At 41.8% G+C, this 23,962-nt stretch overlaps 1 protein-coding gene across 1 annotated transcript in view; it reads right to left on the bottom strand.

Moving 5' to 3' along the window:
- Positions 1-2,233: 2,233 nt before the first annotated feature.
- POU2AF2 (POU class 2 homeobox associating factor 2) overlaps positions 2,234-23,962 on the bottom strand; it is a 37,030-nt gene continuing 15,301 nt past the window's right edge. The window contains exons 3-5 of the mRNA XM_066253650.1: positions 7,099-7,141; positions 4,383-4,681; positions 2,234-2,943 (exon numbers count right to left, since the gene is read on the bottom strand). Coding sequence (XP_066109747.1) covers positions 2,542-2,943; positions 4,383-4,681; positions 7,099-7,141 — 744 coding nt within the window. The 3' untranslated portion in view covers positions 2,234-2,541. The remainder of the gene's footprint in view (positions 2,944-4,382; positions 4,682-7,098; positions 7,142-23,962) is intronic.

Here is a 23,962-nt window from a genome sequence, read left to right on the forward strand (position 1 = left end):
TGTGAAAGGGCTTGAATTGTTTGGGGAGAATGTAGACACTGCTGGTTGCTAAGCTACTCATCTGAGAGCCAGTGTGACCTCCAGTTGTGAGAAGGTAAGTAAGCGTGATGTGAGGTGACAGTGAAGAAAGAAGTGAGCATACCTGCCACGTGGCATTATAATCAAACAAAAGTTAAAGTAATGTGGAATCATACTTATGATCGACACAGCCGTTATTGTGTGTGCTGCTTAGTAACAGATGGTTAACAAATGACTTATTATAAATTTAATACAACCAATCTAGAAAAATGACTTTGAGACCCTGTAAAGATCCCTAAATCTCTAGAGAGAGCCAGAGCTCTTCCTTCTTCTCCTTTTGTGTGTGTGTGTGTGTGTGTGTGTGTGTGTGTGTGATAGAGACAGAGAGACTGAGAGAGGGACTGATAGGGAGAGGCAGACAGGAAGGGAGAGAGATGAGAAGCATCAATTTTTCGTTGAGGCTCCTTAGTTGTTCACTGATTGCTTTCTCATATGTGCCTTGACCAGGGGGCTACAGCAGAGCGAGTGACCCCTTGCTCAAGCCAGCAACCTTTGGGCTCAAGCCAGCGACCATGGAGTCATGTCTATGATCCCACGCTCAAGCTGGTGAGCTCGTGCTCTAGCTGGTGAGCTCGTGCTCTAGCCGGCAACCTCGGGGTTTCAAACCTGGGTCCTGTACATCCCAGTCTGGTGTTCTATCCACTGTGCCACCACCTGATCAAGCCAGAGCTCCTCTTTCTGATGCAGGGACCTGCTGTCCTAGTACAAATGCCTCTGGATGACAGGTGGCTCTGCCAAGGAGACTGGGAACCAGGACTGAGGCCTCGTCGCAGTGGACTTCAAGAGCAGCTACCACTCCCACAGAAGTTGCCTCTATTGAAGAGCGAATATTGAGAAAAGTAAAGATGAGGGGTTGGGAAGGAGGGAAGGGTAGGGCAGGGGACCCAGGAGTGTGCAGCCCAGGAGCCGAGGACCAGCAATGTTCCTAGATCTGCTCCTCGGGGACGCTGTCCCTGGAGGCTGCTGAGGAGTATGAGGTAAAGAAAGTGGCTCTAGCCAAGCATTTCAGCAGTACTCCACACATTAGGAGTGTGTTTACTTAACCAAAAAACACTCTCAAAGGAGGAAGATCAATTAGTCACTTCTAAGTGTTAATTAATGTCTTACGTAGTTTTTGGACTCTTACCAAGCTGAGGTAGAGCATGGGTCACTGTCTCAGGGATGTGATGAAGACTCTCAAGGGGCTTTGGGCAACCAGATGGACAATGAGAGCACTGGACCCCAGGAGATGGAGGGAAAGGACACTGGGTCAGCAGGGGCCAGAGGGGTCAGAAAAATATGTGAAAGGAATAAAGGAAAGTAGTAAGAAGATAAGAGGGAGAGTGTGGGCGTAGCCTGTGGGTCTTGATTCCTGCATTGCAAAGTCACAGTGTGTGTGAGGCATTTAGATGGCCTTGGCCTGCAGTCAGGCATTCTGCTTGGCAGAGATTACTCTGGGAACTTAATCAGCAAAGGAATCCATACCAATCAAACTTATATGAGGTAGGTGACTGCTTCAGATGTCAGTTTCTTCATTTATGCACAGTAAGAGCCTTACAATCCTGCCCAAAGAGCCATCAATAAGACCTTTATTTAAAAGGGAGATGCTGTGTGTAATGCTATTGGCCCACACCTTACATTAAGTCCTTCTTCAAAGTCACTTTGCTTCTTGTTGATCTGTGGTCTGTTGTTGTTTTTTCTGATAGCTCAGTGCTGCTTTCTGTACTTTCTTTACAATGCATTTGTTCTAATTTGATCACAAAATGCCCATTTTACTAATCACTCTGATAACTGTAGGTTTATTTTGTTAGACAATATCTAGCTAAATGTGGTCACCATTGATCAAAATAAGTTTTGGTCTTTATTGCTTTTTGGATTAGCATAATATTTGGACATCCAAGGCTTTAGGAAAGAGTAAAAACTCTATTTATGAAGCCAGAGTCTCCTGATCTCATCCTATCTTAATGAAAATAAAGCATTCATATGTGGTGATATATTTGTTACTGGGCCTTTATAAGCCACTGAAAGGTGAGAATGCTTAAAGTCATGTGGTATAAAATGCAGTTTGTTTTAGTGCCCTAATCTACAATCCTATGCATTACCTTTACTAAAGAATACATATAGTTCATAACTAAGAAGAATCGAACAGGAAAATCAATGTTGAATGGATCTGCATAAACTTTTTAATGTAATTTAAGGATAAAAATATCAGTGCCAAAAGGGATACTTCAAAGATAACAGAAGATTCAGAAAGCAATAGGTTACTAAAGTTCCAAAAAGACCTCACTGCCAGGTTGTCTCATTAGAACATGGTCCCTGATAAGTTGAAAGGTCCATACGTTGAAATATCATGGTCCATTAAACAAAAGGTGGCCTGATGGCTTAACTGGGAAATCCAACTCTGAGAGAAATGCCACACTGAAAACAATCTGTGGAATACACAACCCAAGTTAAAGAAAAGCACAGAAGTTCTTTGTTCTCCCCTCAGTAAGCTCTGCGGCATTCGTATGACCCCCACACCATGCTCCCATCTTCTTTGGTCCATAGAGAAGGGTCCTGAAGGGCAGAGGCATCTGCCCCCTCATCTGGGGAGAGGGGCACCACCTTGGGTGCTAGGTCGTTGGACATTGCAGGGAAAGGGGTGAAGGGGTACGGGGGAGGGGTGGGGTACCCTGGTGTGTGGTAGAGATCCTCCAGTGCATGCAGCGAGTAGGACTGAGCCCCAGCCAGGGGTGCTCCCCAGCTCAAGCTCCTGTGCTGGCTGGTGCTCCCTGACTCCAGCTGGGAGTGGCAAGTCGTGCTGGGTGGCAAGGTCTGCAGGGCATCGGTGGGCACAGGGTCCAGCTGGCTGAGACTGTCTGGCACTGTCTGCTCCCACGAGTCTCTCTGAGGAGAATGGAAAGGTCACTGGGGTTAGTCATTAGCTGATCCTCTGACGGGAACAGGTTTCCTCCCCATATGAGGCGCTGCTGGATCGCGGCCCACCGGGAGGCCTGGGTGACCCCTCTGCTGTCTGAAGCCTCCTTAGCCGGTGGCTTTTCCCTCTGATCGCTGACACCAACAGTGGAAGTTCTAATTCCCTTCTTACTCTAGAACTTGATTCCCCGTATGTATTAAGATTGTTTCCCTCAGAAAACGACATGAAATGAGTGCAGTGTGAGAATGAGGAAAAAAGCTTTAGAATGGCATTTTGACATTTAAAGTGCACTGCCTTGTGCTCCTTCTGAGCTGCACAATACTTGACGTCTTAGAATGCCGCCTTTTCCACAGTGGGGAAGTCAGGCCAGTGGTTCCCGGGCGGGGTGGGCCAGGAGGGCCAGCTGCCCTGGTGAGCAGAGGTAGGAATCTCATTGGCTTAGGGGCTGGAAAGACTTTGGGTTCAATTCAAGGCTGTGACACTCACTAGTTTTCTGATTGAGCACTTCACTTTATTTATCTGTAAAATGGGGCTGTAATAACTATATCCTGTGATGTTGCAAGTAGTAAATGTTAATTCCCACTCCACTCCCTTTTGTCTAAAATCCTGTTTTCAGAAAGATAAAGTCCTTTGTGATTGAAGGCTTTACATTTTTTTTCTTTTTTTTAAGTGAGAAGAGATAGTGAGGCAGACTCCCACATGTGCCCGACGGGGATCCACCCAGCAACCCTGTCTGGGGCTGATGCTCAGCGCCCAGGACCACAGCGGAGCAAACTGAGAGGGAGAGAACTAGGCGAGGGAGGAGGAGAGAAGCAGATGGGCGCTTCCCTGTGTGCTCTGACCAGGAATCAAACCCCGGACATTCATAGCCAGGCCGACTTTCCATCCACTGAGCAGCCAGCCAGGGCCTACAGTTTTCTATAAGGAGGGTATTAGTGTTCTTCAGATCTTTGTGAACTCTTCTATGGAAGGATTTAGAGAGAACAAGGTTCTAAAGGGTAACAATGCTGTGAGGAGGGGAAGGGATCACAGCCTGGATGTGCCCGCCCTGAAAGATTACAGCCTAGTCTATCTGAATATAACCTCAGAGTGGAGGTTATGGAGGAATGATGGGGGAATATCTGGCCAAACCAGTCGAGTATGAACACAATTGATATAAATCCTACCTGGTTAGTCATCCCCGCCCAAGCCCCCCGGATAGATCCCCCTCCTATGGTCTGGGTGGCACAGATCTTTAAGGAAGGCTCCTTCAGAGAGTGTCCTGGCAGACCCAGCTGCCCGGCATTCTAGGGGCAGGTGCAGAGCAGCCTGAGGGGGCTCCAGGCGAGCCAGATCTGGCTGAGGACTGACTGCCACGCGCTGGGCCTTGGCTCTCCGCTCACTCACCGTGAAATATCTGCCTACTCACCAGCACAAAGTGTGTGGGGTCGCTGGGGAAGGGCGGCGGCAGGAGCGGTGGCAGGGATGAGGCTCCAAACAGAGGGGCTGTGTTGGGGGTCAGGGCTGGCGGGTGGTGGTCCCCATAGGTCTCTGGGAAGTAGGAATCGAGTAGAGCAGGGTGGCTCTGCCCCGCGGAGGACTCGCAGGGAAAGGGCTTCGCCACGGTGGGGGTGCAGACTTCGTTTGCAAATTGTTTGGTGTTGTGGAAGTCAGAGTCAGAGAGGAACGATCTTCTGACACCATAGTAACTTGACGTGGCCGGTGAACCTGTCGCCAAATGAAAAGCAATGAAAAGCAAACTTTTCCTCTTGGGAAAGTCAAAGCATCTCTGTTGCGACTGAATCTCCTCATCTGTGAAATGGTGTTACTAACACGTGCATCACATCAAAACCAACAGTTAATCAGGTAAGTGACTTGAGAGCTAAGTGCCGCTGCATTACATCTTTGATCTGGTCCAGCCCAAATCACATGTTTAAAGGAACCCTGTCTTTGGGGGATGAGTTCACTTTAGGTGGTGCAATAACTGTTCAATCACTGACTCACTCGAGATACATTTATTGTGCACCTTCTATGTGTCAGGCCTGTGCTAGGGAGGGGTCGGGCTCACAGAGATAAAACTAATCGCCTGGCATTTATGTTTTACCGGATGAAGCATCTTCGCCACAGCTTCTGTGCTCTATTCTCATCAGGGCATATTATCTGAGATTCAGTATTTCTAGATAAGGGATCCCCCACTCCAAATTTGAGGCAGATTGTATTCTTCTAATCCTTTGTACACTGACTGCCTTTTAACACCTGGCAGGCATGGTTTACCTGCTTTGGAATAATAGGGCTTCTATGCAGCCAAATTAGGGGAAGGACCACAAAAAACAAAACAAAACAAACAAAAAAATTTCCTGGCTTTGAGGAGTCTGGTGTTATTTGCTGCTCTCTAGTGGTTATAATTGGGCACTGCAAGTTTAGGAAGAGTGCCTGGCACAGAAAGTTTTCCTTGGGGAAAACAGGGGAATAAGTTGAAACTGAGAAGACCAATGTTTAAGGTAAGGTGAAATAAAGGGACTGAGAAAGGAAGAAATGTGTTTGCTAAAGACTTCGTAAACTATAGCTCAGTTGTAGCAGGAAACACATTATCATTTGAAACATTATCAGGAGGAGCATAGATTCAAGGTCATTACAACTAATTGTATCCAGCTGGTGTGTATCCAGTGGGCGTGGTCTCTTTAAGCTAAATAAAATCTGCACCTTGATAAGACAAAGGGACTGAAATGCGAGGAAGACCAGATACCTGACTTTCTTACTTTCCCCAACCACAGTGGACCACTTCTGAGCTTTGTTCCTGCCCACCTGCCCAATCATCTGTAGGGAGAGAGTCAGATGCTTCAAGATCCTGTCCTTTGTATCATTGCTCAGTCATACATGACACATGCAGCACTTTGGCCCTTATCACATGATGTGTCATTTCATATTATGCTCACTACTCTCACCTGAGTTTCAACCCTCTATTTACAAGCTCCATAGAAGCGGAACGTGTCTTCTACATTTTCTATAAACCCAGTATGTTATTACTGTTTTCAACAATTACATGAAAATGTATTCATTCATCCAGAAGAAGTCAAAAGGCCTTGTAGAAAATTATAGCACAGTTCTACTTACTCCACTTTCATCTTAAAATTTATAGCCCCAAACTTCTAATCTGCTCATGAATTTGAAAGCTGCACTTAGAGGTTTTAGCATAGGCATATTCCCCTGGAAAAAACTGGAGCAAATGAAAATGAATATCAATGCAGAAGGCTCTGCCACACAGCACGAGTTTTTATCCATAGGGATGGTTAAGGCTGAGAAAAGAATTAAGACCATGTACAGGGCTCCTAGGGTCTTATGCTTATATTTCCAATTTCCAAATAAAGACAACCACAAAGAAAAAACCCTCTGCTTCTCTTAAGGATATATACAAATTTCTCCTTAAAAGGAGAAAGAATAACTGTAGAAGGTAAAAGAAGCAATGGATATATATATTTTTTTCTATAAAAAGGAGCAGAACCCAGTGACAATGTGATTGGAAAACAATGTAGAGCCATTCAGACATATGAGTCTTCTGCTGCTCTTTCCTTTCCCTCACCATCTCAGAGGGTTACGAAAATCATCGCGAAAGGCTGTGCCACCTCTGAGCTTGGCATTTGGAAGTGTGTGTGTGTGTGTGTGTATGAGAGTGCCCACTGCTATTATAAAGAGTGCCCCCTTTTTAAACCCCTATAGGAGTATTTAATGAGACATATGTATTGAAGCAAAACAAGATGCTTAACTCATTGCCTGACATATATAGAGAACACTCAGTAAATGGTGGTTGTGCTTGTGTGCTGAAGCAGGTGCCTAAGCCATATGATCATGGTGTTGGGATGTTAGATATTTTAAAATTGTATCAAGGGCCTAATTACTATTGCTTTTGTGCAATAAGTTTCTGCTAGGCAAGTGATCAAAAGGCTGCCCTCAAGACAGAACAAATTCTAAATTCAAGGTTGACTGAATTAGGTTTGTCTTTACTGATTTTATATTTTAAAAACAACTATCTTAAAGAGAAACAGTTTGAATGTTATGTAAGATAGGTATAAAAGAATGGAGGCCCAAATGCCCTATTTAAACTCAGAAGGGAATGAACGAGTTGCTTGTTGAATTGAAGTACTCACCTGGCATCTGGACAAACGGAGATGGACAGGAGCTGACACTGCTCTGGAAGGCAAAGACAGTGAGAATTTTCTTCGTTACTTGTATGCTTTAATTTAAAACATGTATATATATATAACAAGCTTTATTTTGTGATACTAAGAAATGATATTGGGGGGGAGGTTAGAGTGGTGGGAGTCAGTCGAGAGTAAGATGCCAGTACTGGAGAAGGTTTGATAAGGGACAAAGAAAAACCAAAGCTTTAGATTCTGGTAAACATGCCAACAAACACTGGCTGGATGAGAGAGAATAATTTATCCTTTTTTTTTTTTTTTTACTGTTTAGATTAATACCTTTCATCAAACATGTATTAAGTATAGTATCTATCTATCTATCTATCTATCTATCTATCATCTATCATCTGCATTGCTTGTGTTTTGGATTCAACACTGAATAACCACTTTTTTGCTAAGTGCCTCCATGTAGAATCGAAATGCCACCAATGGTCCGGACCTTAACTGTGACTCATCTTCAGTGCCCAGATCAGAGTATGCTTCATAGTCAACATAATAAAAATATGTGGTATAAACATACAGTCCTCAAAGCCACCATCTAATGCAAGGATCCCCAAAGTATAGCCCACAGGCCACATGTGGCTCCCTGAGACCATTTATCCGGCCCCCGCCGCACTTCCGGAAGGGGCACCTCTTTCACTGGTGGTCAGTGAGAGGAGCACATTGACCATCTCATTAGCCAAAAGCAGGCCCATAGTTCCCATTGAAATATTGGTCAGTTTGCTGATTTAAATTTACTTGTTCTTTATTTTAAATATTGTATCATATTCCCGTTTTATTTGTTTTTTTACTTTAAAATAAGATATATGCAGTGTGCATAGGGATTTGTTCATAGTTTGGTTTTTTTATAGTCCGGCCCTCCAGCAGTCTGAGGGACAGTGAACTGGCCCCCTGTGTAAAAAGTTTGGGGACCCCTGGTCTAATGAGTATGGAAGATGGGGGAGATGTTGTCAATTAAGTTATATCCCCTCCAAAAGACATATTGAAGTCCTAATCCTCAGTACCTGTGAACATGCCCTGATTTGGAAATAGAAACTTTGAAGATATACTAGTTAAATTAAGATGAGTCATACTTGATTAGGGTGAGCCCTAAACCCAACATGAATGGCATCCTTATAATAAGAGCAGAGAGACACAGACACAGAGGGGAAAAGGCCATGTGAAGACAGAAACAGAAATCTGAGTGATTCAATCTCAAGTATAGGAACAGCAATGACCGGAAACTAGGAAGAGGTGAGGAGGGAGGCATCCTTAGAGCCTTCAGAGGGAGCCTGGCGCTGCTGACACCCGAGTTTTCTATCTCTAGTCTCCAGAACTGCATGACGAGAAATTTCGGTTGTTTTAAGCCACCCCATTTGTGGATTTGTTACTTCAGCCCTAGGAAACTAACGCAGGTTGTGATCGACACTGAAATACACAATTCACTACAGTGTGAGAAGAGGTACGGTCTGGGGAAGATGCAGGGAGGAGGACACTTAAGCTGGTACATGGGATGGGGGGAGGGGAACCTGGAGAAGCGATGCCTAAGCTGACCTCTGAAGGGAAGCATATCCAGGTAAGTAGAATTTTGAAATATCTAAATATAAGTCTGGTTTCAAGATGCTCAGAAACAAAGTTAAGTGGGAAAATATAGCTGTTTTAAAAGTTAAGAGTCCTCAGTTCTATGGTCTGCACTCTTAGCCCTGACCTTCACAGTCCTATAAACTCTCAAGTGTGGAAGAGATTTTCATAGAGAATCTCATCCAACCACTCACTCTATGCTGAAATCCTCTCCATATTAACACTGGGTGCACTTAGCTTCTAATGATAAAGAAATCAGCACCCCCTGAGAAAGTCCATTTCTTCTTTGGAGACCTTTGACAGTTGCAAAGTAAGCTGAAAAGAGTCATTTTCTTTAATCTATTCTCTTTGGTTCATACAAAATACGTTTAACTCTGTTTCCATCATGGCCCTTCAAATATTTGAAGATAACCCATTATTTCCCAATGGTTTTAATCACTATGGGCTGTCATAACAAATACCATGGACTGGGTGGTGTAACAACATTTCTCAACACCACCAACATTTCTCCCAGTTCTGGCGGCTAGAATTAGTGACTGTCAGTGAGAGGCCTAAGATAATGTTTGTAGTCTTTGTTAAATATACAAGGTAAAGTTTTTAAGGAACCATAAAGAATGGAAATAGAGGTTGCAAGTTTGAGGTCTGGGTGCCAGCACGGTTGGGTTGTTGGTGAGGGCTCTCTTCCCGATTTGCAGGTGGCTGGCTTGTCACAGTGTCTTCATATGTTGGAAAGAGAGATCATCTTTCTCTTGTGTCTCTTCTTATAAGCACACTAATCCCATCCATGAGGGCTCTATCTTCATGATCAAATTATTAATACTTTCCATCCAAAAGGCCCATCTCCAAACACGATCACATTGAGGATAAGAGCTTTAACATACGAATCCCAGGGAAACACAAATATTCAGTTCACAGCACCAACCTGGAGTTCCATCTTCTCCAGGCAAAATATCCCCCAACCCCTCAGAAATAGCATAATAATTAAGAGTGAAGACTCTGGAACCAAAGAGTCTGTGTTGGAATGCCAGCTCTGCCTCTTATTAGCTGTGTGACCTTGAGCACATGAAGGCTAAATGAGATCATATATATCAAGCGCTCAGAATAGTGCATGGCACAGTGTAAGCAGGACATAATTATGAGTTACTATTATTACTCAAATGCATTCCTACATTCCTTCAAAGCTCTGGGATATTCCTCTAAACAAGTTCTGATTTATGTGTTTTCCTATTTAATAAGTTAACACCTTTTAGTGGCAGAAGGGAACTCGAGGTCACATGAGGTCAGAGGTAGGTGTAGATCAGTGGCTTGTATGGGAAGGAGCGGAGGTAGTGATTGATTATAGAAGCACATTTCCCCGTTGCCGGTGCCCATGTTGTCAAGCATCGCCGTCCAATTTCCAGGTTTCTCCTGTACCAGCACCTGCACCCTCTGACTTCTTCTGCCCCAGCCTCCATCCATGTGTAAGTAGCGTAAGGCCGGGTGGTAGATGTCCTGGGGAGACATCCTGTAGCCCTTCTTTCATCTTCCCCTCCTGCCTTCTCTCCTAAAGTTGTTCTGGCTGAGGTTGTGGCCAAGAGGAAAGCTTCTGTGAGACACAGAACACATGTCCAATGTGATGAACGGAAGTGCCTATTGTCCCCTCAGCATCTGTCAGTCATTCTTTCATTGGCTGGCACGGTTCTGCCTCTGGCCTCTACCCAGGGCATGGATACAGCTCAGCCTATGCAGCCCGGCCCCTTCAGTGTTCACCATCTCTGCTGTCAGATTTTCCAGCTTTCTCTTCCCTCCCCCACAGTGCCCAGAGTCTTCTGACTCTCTTCCTTCCTCTGCCCAGGCTTAATTATTACTGTGGAAATCCCAGCACTGTACCCTCCCCCAAGCCAGTTTTAATACCTGAAGACTCAACAGAGTTTTCACAATTAGTAGTGTAGTCGATTTTATTTCTTTTTACAATGAGAAGAGGCCTCTTGTATTCATTTCTCCAAAGTGATGTTGCCCTCTACCCACTGTAAAAATTAAACTCTTTATTTCCATTCTTTATGGTGACCCATAAAATTTATCTTGTATACAGTGTGTCCGTAAAGTCATGGTGCACTTTTGACCGGTCACAGGAAAGCAACAAAAGACGATAGAAATGTGAAATCTGCACCAAATAAAAGGAAAACACTCCCAGTTTCCGTAGGGTGATGTGGCAGTATGTGCACATGCGCAGATGATGATGTAACATCGTGTATACAGTGGAGCAGCCCACGGCCATGCCAGTCAAGATGTGGATGGTACAGAGGAAAGTTCAGTGTGTTCTGTGGCTCACTAAATTCAAATCCGTGACCAAAGTGCAATGTGAATATTGGCACGTTTATAACGAAGCGCCACCACATAGGAATAACATTACTTGGTGGGATAAGCAGTTGAAGGAAACCGGCAGTTTGGTGGAGAAACCCTGTTCTGGTAGGCCATCAGTTAGTGACGAGTCTGTAGAGGCTATACGGGATAGCTACCTAAGGAGCCCTAAAAAATCTGTGCGTGAGCCCACATCGAACTGCACTGAATAGGTATGAAACTGGGAGGGTTTTCCTTTTATTTGGTGCAGATTTCACATTTCTATCGTCTTTTTTGCTTTCATGTGACCGGTCAAAAGTGCACCATGACTTTACGGACACACTGTATTTAACAGAAACTACAAACATCATCTTAAATCTCTCCACGACAACAACATCCTTAGAACATTAACTCTTACTACTGCTCTCCTAATTTATATGTACATTTTTGTTCATTTTAGTTGGTTTCTTTTTATTAAAGTTTCACATATTAGACATTATAAATATCATTATTTTATTCACCATTTTCTTTGCTTGCTCTTCTCCTAGACTTTTCCCCTAGATTAATTTTTCCTTTTTCTATAGTAGCAGCAGTTTTCAACCTTGTTCATCTCATGGTACACATAAAACTACTAAGATTCTGCAGTACATCAAAAAATATATTACATTTTTCACCAATCCCCCAAAAGTATAATTTTGATTCAGTCACACCAGATGACTATTGTTGTGTTGGCTGCTGTCATTTTTTTATTTGACAATCTAAGGGAAAAAAGGTCAGTGGTCCCTGACTAGACAGTCAGGTATTACATGTTTCAAAAAAAATTTTGTAGCACACCAGTTAAAAATCATTTTTCTAAAGTAAAACTTTAGAATATCCTTTTTGTGGAGGTGGTGTTGGTGGTCAAGTGTTTTAGTTTTGTTATCTGAAAAATTATTTGCTTTGGTCCCTGTATTTCAAACATGTGCTGGGTTCCCGATTGTAACTTTATAGTCATTCTTCCACAGGCACTTTCAAAACCTTCCACAATTGCTATGGAGAAGTTTGTTACCAACCTCACAGTTACTCTTTGTGACAATGTTTCTTTTCTTTCTGAGTGCTTTTTAACATTTAATTTATCCTGCTTGCTATAGGATGTGCTTCATGTGTCTTGAGGATTTCTTTTTTTAGATTCTGGAAAAGTTCCATCCATCCTCTCTAAAGATTGCCCTGTCTGTATTATTCCTATTCTCTCCATCCAGAACTCTGTGCAGATGAAAGTTAAACCTTTTCCTTTTAATCTCTATGTCCCTTCACCTTCCCTTACTTTCTTCTAAATCCATTATTCTCTTCTATATTTTGGTATAAATTAATATCGATTTCTTCAAATTTATATTCAATTCACTGATTCTTTCTATAACTGTAGTTAATTTGCTGTTTAACTCATATAATGAGGTTTAAAAAATTATTACTGATTATATTTTTCTTTTTTTTTAAATTTTATTTAGAAAATTGAATTTAACAGGGTGACATTGATCAATAAGAGTACACAGGTGTCAGGTAAATGTTTTTATAGCATTTGAACTGTTGATTACATTGTATATCCATCACCCAAAGTTACATCATTTTCTGTCACCATATATCTGCCTCTCTTTATTCCCTTCCCCTCCCCTCTCACCCACACCTCCCTCCCACTGGTAACCACTTCATTTTTTTTCATTACTATCAAGTTCATTTGATTTTTGAAAAATATGTTTGATAAGTTTTGAATCTTCTGTTGAATGTTTATTGTTTATTAAGTTATTGTATGTTTTGTATCTGGTAATTCTAATATCTGAAAGCTCTGGGAATTTTTTTTTTTTTTTTGTATTTTTCTGAAGCTGGAAACCGGGAGAGACAGACAGACTCCCGCATGCGCTCGACCGGGATCCACCCGGCACGCCCACCTGGGGCGACGCTCTGCCCACCAGGGGGCGATGCTCTGCCCCTCCGGGGCATCGCTCTGCGGCTACCAGAGCCACTCCAGTGCCTGGGGCAGAGGCCAAGGAGCCATCCCCAGCGCCCGGGCCATCTTTGCTCCAATGGAGCCTTGGCTGGGGGAGGGGAAGAGAGAGACAGAGAGGAAGGGGGGGGTGGAGAAGCAAATGGGCGCTTCTCCTATGTGCCCTGGCCGGGAATCGAACCCGGGTCCCCCGCATGCCAGACCGACGCTCTACCGCTGAGCCAACTCTGGGACTTTGAATTTATTGTTTTTTATTTATGCTGTTATTCTTAGTGGTATGTTTCCTTATGCAGTTGGTGATCTTTGATTGAAATTCATATCTGGTTAACCTTAATCTGTGAAAATCTGCGGTCCTACATTGAGGTTGCTTTTCTCCAAAAGCTTTATGTTGACATTGCTTGGGGGCCAGCTCCCTCTCAGGCTTCCCAAATTAATCGTGGGGTCCTAGGTTCAGCCCTTCAAACCTGGCAACAGCTTAAGGAGCAGTCTTTACACAGAAAGCTAATTTGGACATCTGTCCTCAAGGGAACCTGTCTTTTGGTGTGAAGACTTCCTCATTATTCAATGTCTTAATTTCTGCTCCCACGTCAACCGTCCCTATCCCAGACCCACTTTGGAGATTTTCCTACTTCCTGCCAGCTTGACAACTCAGCAAAATGCATTTCGTGAAGAATCAAGTTTTGTGTGGGTGAGATCTCCCCACCCATAGACCATCTAGTCTGCTGAAAACAGAATGAAATCCTTAAATATTGAAACTAGATGTAGGTACTTTCTTGATTTTTACCCAGCACAACAGCTTTTATTTTTTCCATAATTTCCAACATTTTCCACCAGAGATTTAAAGTATAATAGAACTAATTCATAAACGTATACTTGTAGTAATTTCATAAACACACTGTTAAGCATGTGGCCAAATGTGTTATATGCATTGTTTTATTTAATTATCACAATCACCCAGAGGAGAATAGCCCAAGCTCTCCTGGAGGCAGTGGTGGTAGGTGGGTGAAGTCAAGTAAAGACCCTTTGCCTTCCTGGCATTTTAATAACTCATAAGTCAAAATAGGAAACTATCAGTTATATTTCTTTTTTAGTATAAAGGACTTAGAGACATCTAAGAGGGTTCATATAATTTTTTTAAAATCTCACAAAAATGACCAGGTAGGACTTATACTTCCCTGTCTGGTATCTATCAATCATTTCCTTAGTCTTTCAATGAATATTCTATTTTTGGGGGGGGACATCTTTATGGAGGTATAATTTGCATATAATCAAATTCACAAATTTTAAGTATACAATTTGGTGAATGAGAAATCTCACAAACTCCGGACTCACCACCAAAATCATGGTATCAAACATTTCCATAGAATTATTTTATAGCTATGATTAATACTGCACTCTCTACTGATAACCTGGGAAATATTTAGAGGAGATGTATAGAGCGTGTTATATTCAGTGGGACACTTGAAACTATGTCAACATGATAAATTAAAAATAAAAATTTTAAATTAAAAAAAAACACAATGATAATGCATCACTTCAGTTCATCTCACAGAACACAGAAGAGACCTAAAGGGTTGCATTGGGATTAGGAAGAATTTCACTGGACAGATCTCAGAGCCGGCACTTACTCCCCCGTCCCATTCCTGGAGTTTATAGGTTGAGAGAGAAGAGCCTAAAACATGAGCCTTCAGCATGAGCCCTGGCTGTCATTGCTCGTGTGACGAGAAACTCACACTCTTTTTTTCCTTATTAAAGATATCATACACAGTTGCCTCTCACTAAGTCAATCATTCCTCCAGAAATAATATCAAAGAGCCCATAACTTTTGACCAAGTGAGATGATATATAAATTTTATTTTGCATACTGCAAACAACAGGATCCTGCAATGCCAGGTGCCCAAATTTAGAGGTTTCTATTTGAATGAAATTTGCCAGTCTGCAACTTCCTGTAGCTAACACAGCAGCCTCACAGCTGCCCCCAAAGCCCTTTCATGAAAATGAGTTAATTTGAACTAATAGGTCACCAAGGTAGTAAAGAGATAAGAGTTTCCCTTGAGAACATTTATAGTCATTTTTATGACCCTATCATATTTTTAGGTGCCAATCTAGATGAAGAAACATATTGAAATGTACCAAGGAAGAGATCTCTGACTAGCATAGGACTTTTCACACTGCTATATATTTTTAAAATTCTGATTATACAGTTTAGAAATTATCTCTTTAAACTTAAAAACACTGCTATTGATGCTTAAATAACAATAATCGTAGCCACTTGTGAATTGCTGGGATCCCTTATCAAGGAATTTACAGTATTTTATATATTTAATTTCTCATTGTCATTATATCTATTGAGAGAAAGAATGAACTGATATTATACTGAACATTCTAAAACTATATTTTTAATATCTGAATTTAAACCCATCATAGATCACATGATTCTTCTTCAACTTTGAAATGAGTAGAAAGTTAAGGCTGGATGTAAGACAGTTAACCTTTACATGAGTACCTATGTGAGGTTGAAAGACTGTCTTCCTCCAGAAGAAAAGGGAAGAGAGAATTAGATGCTTTAGTTATTGTGACAAGTATGTAGTAGAACCAGGGTCATTCTGATTGGTGTAATATCTTATGTAGTGACTACACAATACCAAACCTGTTCTAATAAATCTTACTGTTTTGCAAAGTGTGAAACAAGTTTTGACTTTTGGACCATTTACCTAAATTATATAGTAATTTAATCATAAATTTAAAAATTACTCCAGAATGAATAAAAACTACAGTTAAAAACAACTATTGTGTGCCAAGTGTTTTACATAATATTCTCTCATTACAAAGTAGTTATTATCATCTCAGGTTTACAAAAGAGGAAAGCACAGAGAAGTTAAGTAATTGTGTCTCAAATCATTCATCTAATAAATTACAAAAACTAGGATTGATCTAAACCCAACTTCTCTGACTGCTCCCTCTCAATGACATAACAAGCAGGTTCTCTGCCCTTCCATCAAGCCACAGATGTTTACTGGGCACCTCTGATGTACAAAGCATAGTGCTGAATGTTGCAGGTGCTAGAAAGAAAATGCAACCAAACAATTTAGATTAGGATCTACTCAGGGACACAGCCATGTGGTAGATTAAATATGGCCACAATTTCTTTGCAGCTCCTCCCATCAAGAAATGGAGTCTATCTCTCTACTCCTTTGAATCTGGGTTGGTTTTGTGGCTTGCTTTGACTAACAGACTATGACAGAAGTGATGTTGGGTGAGTTTTAGAGTCTAGGCGTCAAGAGGGTTTGCAGTTTTTACCTTTGCTTGCTTTAAATGCTGCCTTACAACTTCCTCTTAAGAAAGTCACATTAGCCTCCTGGATGATGAGAGTGTGAAAGTGAATCCAGGCGCTCCTGCTGACAGCTAGCCCCAAGTGCCAGGCATGTGGAGGAGCTATCTTGGACTTTAGCTAAATGCAACTGCATGAATAAGCCCTGGGGAGACCTGCAGAGAAATTTCTAGCCAACCCAAAGAATTGTGAGAAATCATAATCATTGCTATCCATTACTAAGGTAACAGTGGGTTTTAAGTAACTGATACTGACAAGCCCAGGAAAAAGTAGATCATGGTACAGAACAGCATGTACTTAGTTTCCAAATGCATGGTTCGTGCTCTACATACCTTAGAAATCAGAAAAAGGAGAAATCAATTTGCTGAGGATTTGGACACTGAAGGATGACAGGATGCAGAAAGGCGAAAGAAAGTTCCCAGGTGCAAGGAATTTTGTGAACCAAACACAGATGTGAAAAAGCACACCCACCTCTTTTCTTTATGGAATAATAAGCAAGTTGGTTTGTCAGGAGCAGATGTTTCACTTAATTTATTAAATATAAATGAATGGTATGCTTAATATGTGTCAGGATTGTGGTAATTTCCAAAAATACAAAGAGGAGTAAGGCATAGATTCTGTTCTTAGGGAGCACACAATTTCATAAGGAACACAGTTGCATAAATATGTATGTAATTTGTGCAATAATAAAAATAAGGGTGGAAGGAAAGGGGTTTGGGAGGAAATAGAAGAAGATATGAGATATAGGTGGTGATGGAGGAAGACTTGACTTGGGGGAGTGAACACACAATGCAGTATACAGGTGAGGTAGTATAGAATTGTATACCTGAAACCTGTATGCTTGTATTAACCAATGTCACCTCAATAAATTCAATAAAATTAAAAAAAAATAAAAATAAGCATAGGCCCTGGTTGGTAGGGTCAGTTGTAGAGCATTGGCCCAGCGTGTGGAAGTCCTGGGTTCGATTTCTAGCCAGGGCACACAGGAGAAGCACCCATTTGCTTCTCCACCCTTCCCACTCTCCTTTCTCTCTATCTCTCTCTTCCCCTCCTACAGCCAAGGCTCCATTGGAGCAAAGTTGGCCCGGGCGCTGAGGATGGCTCCATGGCCTCCACCTCAGGCATTAGAATGGATCCGGTTACAATGGAGCAATGCTCCGGATGGGCAGAGCATCGCTCCTAGTGGGCTTGCTGGGTGGATCCCAGTTGGGAGCATGCAAGAAGGAGTCTGTCTCTTTACCTCCCTGCTTCTCACTTCAGAAAAATACTTAAAAAAATAAAAGAATAAAAATAAAATAAAAAAATAAAAATAAAAAAGTGTAGAAAAGACTAGCATTTCATGAATACTTACTTCATGCCAGACTCTGTCAAGCACTTTACATATATCAGTGTGTATTTCATCATTTTTAATAACAACTAACATTTGTGTACTTCATGTATTTTGCATTATGCTAGATTATTTACATGCAATATCTCATTAAATTTTTTTACCATTAACCAATGAAATATATTGTTATGTTATCTCTAAATTATATTTTGGAAAACTAATAAGCAGTAAAGGTCATGTCTTAGGTCACAAAGCTAGTAAATGGCATAGGCTGGATTCCAATATACAGTCCATTACTACTCTGATTTAGTGTAGGTAGGAGGTGATGAGCTGGGATGGAGGTAAGAATGAGGGTAGGGAGGGAAGTGGGTTGTTGTCTTGGCAGAAGGTGGCTAAACACATAAAAATGTAGGTGATATTTAAGTCCAGTTTTGAAGGATGAGAGGAAATGAGTAAGCAGAGAGGATAAGGGGCATTATACTGGAGACCAAAGCAAGGCTCAAACATGTGGTTAGCATTCCACAGATATGGAATGTGTACGAGAAGTGTGCAGACAGAGAAGTGAAAAGAAGCCGGAGAAACCAGGTCATAAAGAACTTCCTTGATCCATGGTAAGGAGCTTGGTTTTTCTCCAGTAGCAGGTTATGGTCCTTTAGAAGTTTTTCAGCAATGGTGAGAGTAGCATTCTATGAAATTTAATCCCGTGCTGAAAACGATAGGTCCGGAATGGTTGGTGCTGTGTTAAGTGATTTGCTTAAAGCCTTCAAATGTAGAGGTAAAATGAAGACTAAAAAACATATTTAAAGTCTCTTGGGGAAAGGAATTTACTGCGAAAACATTAATTTATGCATTTTGTAGTAGTGCATGTAAATATCTAACATTTGATTGTGATATTCATTAACGTGGTACAGCAAGTTAATTTCTTTGTAATAAAATAACATCACACAATTTTGGAAGGTTGCATGTGAAACTTGATTTGGTGAACCTGGGAAGTAGAAGGGGTGGGTAGGAACGGGGGGATAAGTAGACTTCAATTTTTACCTTATAGTCTTTAGTTCTGTTTGAAATTTTTACTTTTATAATGAAAACAACTAGCTAATAAAAACTAAAAAAATACAATTTAGGTAATATCTTTACTATAAATCTCAAATTCTTAATAAAACTATGATTCCAGTTATCTTAAATTTCTGGCATATCAACTATTTTATATCCTTTGAAAAGGTAACACAGATACAGGATTCCAACCCTCTGACATTTTCATGAAATTTTACTGCTACAACACTCCTGCCTGGCATAAAATTATGTCCAAGCTAACTCTGTGAGAAAGTGATTTCTGTTGCCTAAGTTACAAAATGAAATATATATATATATTTTTTTCCTGGACATTTGTGTGCCTTTGGAATGCTATTTGTGTTTATGTAGCTTAGTTAGAACACAAGAGCCAGCCCTGGTTGGTTGGCTCAGTGGTAGAGTGTTGGCCCAATGTGTGGATGTTCTAGGTTTGATTACCGGTCAGGGCACACAGGAGAAGCTCCCATCTACTTCTCTACCCCACTCCCTCTCATTTCTCTTTCTCTCTCTATTCCTCCCTCTCCTGCAGCCATGGCTCAATTGGAGCGAGTTGGGCCTGGGGGCTGAAGATGGCTCTATGGCCTCCACCTCAGGTGCTAAAAAGAGCTTGGCTGCTGAGCAATGGAGCAATGCCCTGGATGGGCAGAACATCGCCCCCTAGTGGGCTTGCTGGGTGTAACCCAGTTGGGGCACATGCAGGAGTCTGTTTCTGCCTCCCTTCCTCTCACGGAATTAAAAAAAAAGAACACAAGAGCCATAGGGATGCACGTTGATATATGGCCCTGTACACTTGGACCAGAACAGAATCTGCAGAACCTCAGCCATGGATTTGCCACAGCGATTTTGCTGAGAAACCCAATTATTTCTGTAAACTCTGCAAAAGAATTCACCACTAGGACATATTTTTAATTTCATTTCATGACATGAAAAAAAAAACAACCCCCAAAACCAATAGAACCAATAGAATGGCTAAAAATAAAATAAGTTGCTTGTAAAAGGTTCGCTTTTATTATTATTATTTTTAAACATTTCTGCAATTGTTAGGAGCAGATGGTTGGTTGGAGAACACAGAAAGCACTGGAAATGTGGTTCAGTTCTCTAAACAGGGCAGGGCAGTGGGCTAATTAAAGTCAGACAATGGGCCATTTTGAAAGCCTTAGATAAAACATTCATTCAAATGAATGCCAAGAATATAATGTATACCTCTGTATTCAAACATGGGTGTTTCGAGTTTACAAGGCACTGCCTGCTCAGAAAATGTTTTTGGCTCTTTTTGTTTTAATAGATCTTTTTTAAGCTCATGAAGGGAGTTAGTTGGTCATGTTAACAAGCAACAGGCAAAGCGCTGTGCTATGCGAGTGAGCAACAATGTGGACCAGGGCAGACACTGACTCCTTCTATCAATAGCCTTGCGTACTCTACACACGCAGGGGTCCTTCTGCTGGCAGCTCAGAGAAAAGCAGAAAGAGCAGGTGAGATGTACTTGCAGTTTTCCTAAGAAAGAAAAGGTACTGCTAAAAAATAAGAAAAAAGAAAACTAGTAAACGAGACCTAACACAGCAGCAAAGCAGGACACCGGGCCGTCTGAGGACCATTGGCCGCCCCCAGGCAAGCGTGACAATTTTACTGCAGCTGGAACACATTGCAGGATGGGTTCAATTTATGAGTTGAGGATAAGAAAAATAATTTTTGTGTTTAATTTTAATAAATCAGAGGAGAGCATGAAGATTTTATGTGATAGTGGTGGTACAGACCTTTTTGCACTCACATGTCTTCAGAGCTTGGGATGCATGCTAACCATGACTTCCATGTAACATACATGTGATCTGCGCTTTGATTGGATCATATAATGATGTTTGCAATGGCTGTGATTTCTTCCTTGAATCTATGTACTGCCAACTCCCTAAATTTAAAGCATGGATAATCAGTTCTTTATTTACATCAGTTTGTTTACATTCTGCTTCTTTATTCCTTTGGGCTTTTTATTGTTGTTTAGCACCACCATTAAAATAACACAATATATAAGCTGTTCAAGTTTTAGCATGTTTGGAGGGTATGTCTTGATCAAAATTACATTTTGATATTAGTGAAGGCTTTCATATGTCTTTTACATGGAACACTAAAGATCAACTTCATACTAAAGAATTGAGTCCACTGGTGGTCTCCATCTCCCCACCTTTCCTCAGACTTTCATAGGAAGGAAAAGCATATGGGAATTCCCCTACCCTTTCCTTAGTGGCTATTGTACTTATTAAAAATATGCATGTAATCTTTAGTGTGTACAATTATGAGAGAATGCTGCACACCATGGGGTTGAGAGAGCATGTAAGAAGTGGGTCACCAGAGACAGCAGATAAAAGCTGGTGAGCTCTGTGCTTCCCTGGGTTCAGGGGTCTCCTCCAGCCATCAAAGGGAGCTGACATGGTTGCTGCCCTCTGAAGTGGGAGCAGTGGCATTGTACCTCCAGTCCCAGGAGTGAGCCGTGGGATATCAGCTTCTCAGGTCAGGCCAGCAACATTCAGGAAAGAAATCACACTTCATTAAAAGGCAAAGCAGGAGTGTAAACTTCACACAAGAGGGAGAGATCGGCACCAAACGGGTTGGGTGAGGTAGGCCCTAGAGATCGCTCAGGGGGCAGCAAAGAAGCTTCTACAAGGCCAGTGTTGCATGCTCTTATCTTACAGAGAAGGCCAGGTGCCACAGAGAACCTAAGAGAGCCGGTATCCGGGGGTGGGAGAATGACAGAGAGGAGCTATATTCTGGAAGCAGGCTCTTGGATGGAACTCAATGTAGGTTCTAGAAAGAAATTAAGAACTCCTTGCATCTAGATGTCTGAGTATCTCAGGAAAGAAAGCCTTTGGTTCTCGTTTGAGCTGAGTGTGGCATCATCTGGGCAGTCTGCAGAATGACCGCAGGGAGGGGCAGGGAGGCAGATGTGAGGGAGAGAGAGCAAGAGTCATGACTGGGGTCCAGCATGACATACAGAACATGAAGGCTGAGATGAGCACTGGGCAGAGGAGCTGAGCGAAACAGGTGTTCCAAAGCCCGTCCTTCCTGGGACCGGAGAAGTACATTTGAGAAGGCAGTGCAGTAGGTAAAATACAGACCCTAGGTCCAAAACACCTGGCTCCAAATATAAGCTTCACTGCTTTCTGTGCATCTTAGTTTCCACATTAGAAAAATAGACAAGTGCCACCTTTTTAAGACTGTTGTGCTTCTTGTTCATAAATTAGACATATTTAGAAGCGGATAAGTGAAAATATTTGTAAACTCCTTCTTTAGGAGCTGAGCAGTAAATGATAGCTATTAGAGTTCTTACTTATCCCAGAGAGAACTGACGTGATGGAAGGGGACCCGGGCCTAGAAGTCATTCAGCTGTGCCATCCATGCCAATCTTTGACCAGATGCTAAACTTAGTGTCACAGCATTTGTACGCCACATAATTGCTCTTGTGCTTTATGTGATTTTCCTGTCCTCTATTTTCCTTGCAAACTCAATCTGCAAAACTCTAGTTGGACTAGCAGAAAGGGGATTTATCTATCTCAGGGGAATGATGGGTTCTGCTTGGCCTTGGAGGTTGGTGGTAGAGATGCCAGTGGACGGAACATGGTCTGAGATTGGGAAAAGTTATCAAGTGAGGATGAGAAAGCTGTGCCCAGTGGGGAGAAAGGGCAACATTACAAATGCCGTGAGTAGCACTCTCCTCCCATCTGTACCACTCTTACGATTATGGAAATAAAAACACTGTAACCTGTCCAAGCCTAAAAAAATAAAATAAAAAAATAAAAAAGATTATATGACCCTTTTGAGGAAATGTAGGCTTAAAAAAGTAACATTACTTGTTAAGTCAGCAATCTCGTAGCAAATCCTGATCAAAATGTTCAGACTTTTATTTCTTTCTTCCTGCTATTTGAAGTTGGAGTTTTCATAAAACAGTATCCCATGATTGGAAAGTATAATACTTTGTTTTGTTGTCCAAGACTGGTTAAGTCTTTGGCTGTTTATGACTGCAGAATGAGAGCAGTTGAATTTATATTAATGAAATGCACCGAGTTGGAACTTCAACTCTAGTCATTTTGTCCTCCAGAATAGAGCAGAGTGACATTGTTGAGTCAGAATAAAAAATAAGGTGGCTAAGTGTGGCTTCTCCTGTTTTTATTGATTCGTTCCTCACAGTGAACCAATATTTCCAACCACAAAAGCCATCCAGTGGCCTTTTAATGGTTTAATTTATTTACATCATGTTAGAATCTATAGTAATGAAAACAGGAATATCTAACTGGCCAGGCTTCTATTCGGAGCTCGCCTCAATCCTGAGGGGATCTGCCCTTGTGCAGCATACTGTCGCGGTAATGTTATTAAGTGTTACCATGTTCCAGGTACTATAAACACGATACAAGCTGCCACTTACTGAGCACTTGCAACACACCATTAACCAGCTGTACCAGGGGCTTTATATACACTATTTAATTTCACTTCCATCACAACTTTATGGTGGTGTCACTATCCCCATTTACACAGGAGAAAACTGAGGCCCAGAGAAGTCCGACCACTTTCACACATTAGGGTCAGATCCTCCGTCTGTTTGACTCCTAAAGGCAAACTCATCATCATCCTATCACATTGCCATGCTCCCTGGGCTGGAGACTCCACAGGGAACAAATGGAAATAGAAGAACATTAGCTAGTTGGGGGAGAGATTTAGGAAAACATACATAATGTGATGTAGGAGGTATTTAGCAGATCAATAAGCAGGAGTCTCTGGGAGTAGAGAAGAGTGTCTGGAATACCTTACCAGACAAGACTAACAGTGAATTTTGAAGGTCAGGCCTTTCAACCCTCTCTTCCACTTCACCCTGCAGACCAGCTGGTCTACCCACTGCATTTCACAGGCCACTCTGTGTATTCTCTTTGAACTTCATCTCTCCTTGCTGCTCATTTGAGTTATCTTCTTCTCTCAAAACTTCACTCAAAGCTCATCTGCCTCCAGGAAGTCTTTTTTCACCTACCCTGTCCATGCTTTGCTCACTCTCCCCTTAACCTCCACAGTGCACACTTATTTTATGTACAATTCCTTCTCTCACAGATGGACTGTATATCGCCTTGCATTCTACCATTCCTTGTATGTAGCCAGAATTTAATAGCAGTAGCACAGATGGAACACATGCCATGTGCCAACCCCTTAACCAGTATTAAATCTAACTCTTATCATGACCTTGCAAAGTGGA

This window comes from Saccopteryx bilineata, chromosome 1 (genome assembly GCF_036850765.1).
Source record: "Saccopteryx bilineata isolate mSacBil1 chromosome 1, mSacBil1_pri_phased_curated, whole genome shotgun sequence".
Classification (NCBI taxonomy): domain Eukaryota; kingdom Metazoa; phylum Chordata; class Mammalia; order Chiroptera; family Emballonuridae; genus Saccopteryx; species Saccopteryx bilineata.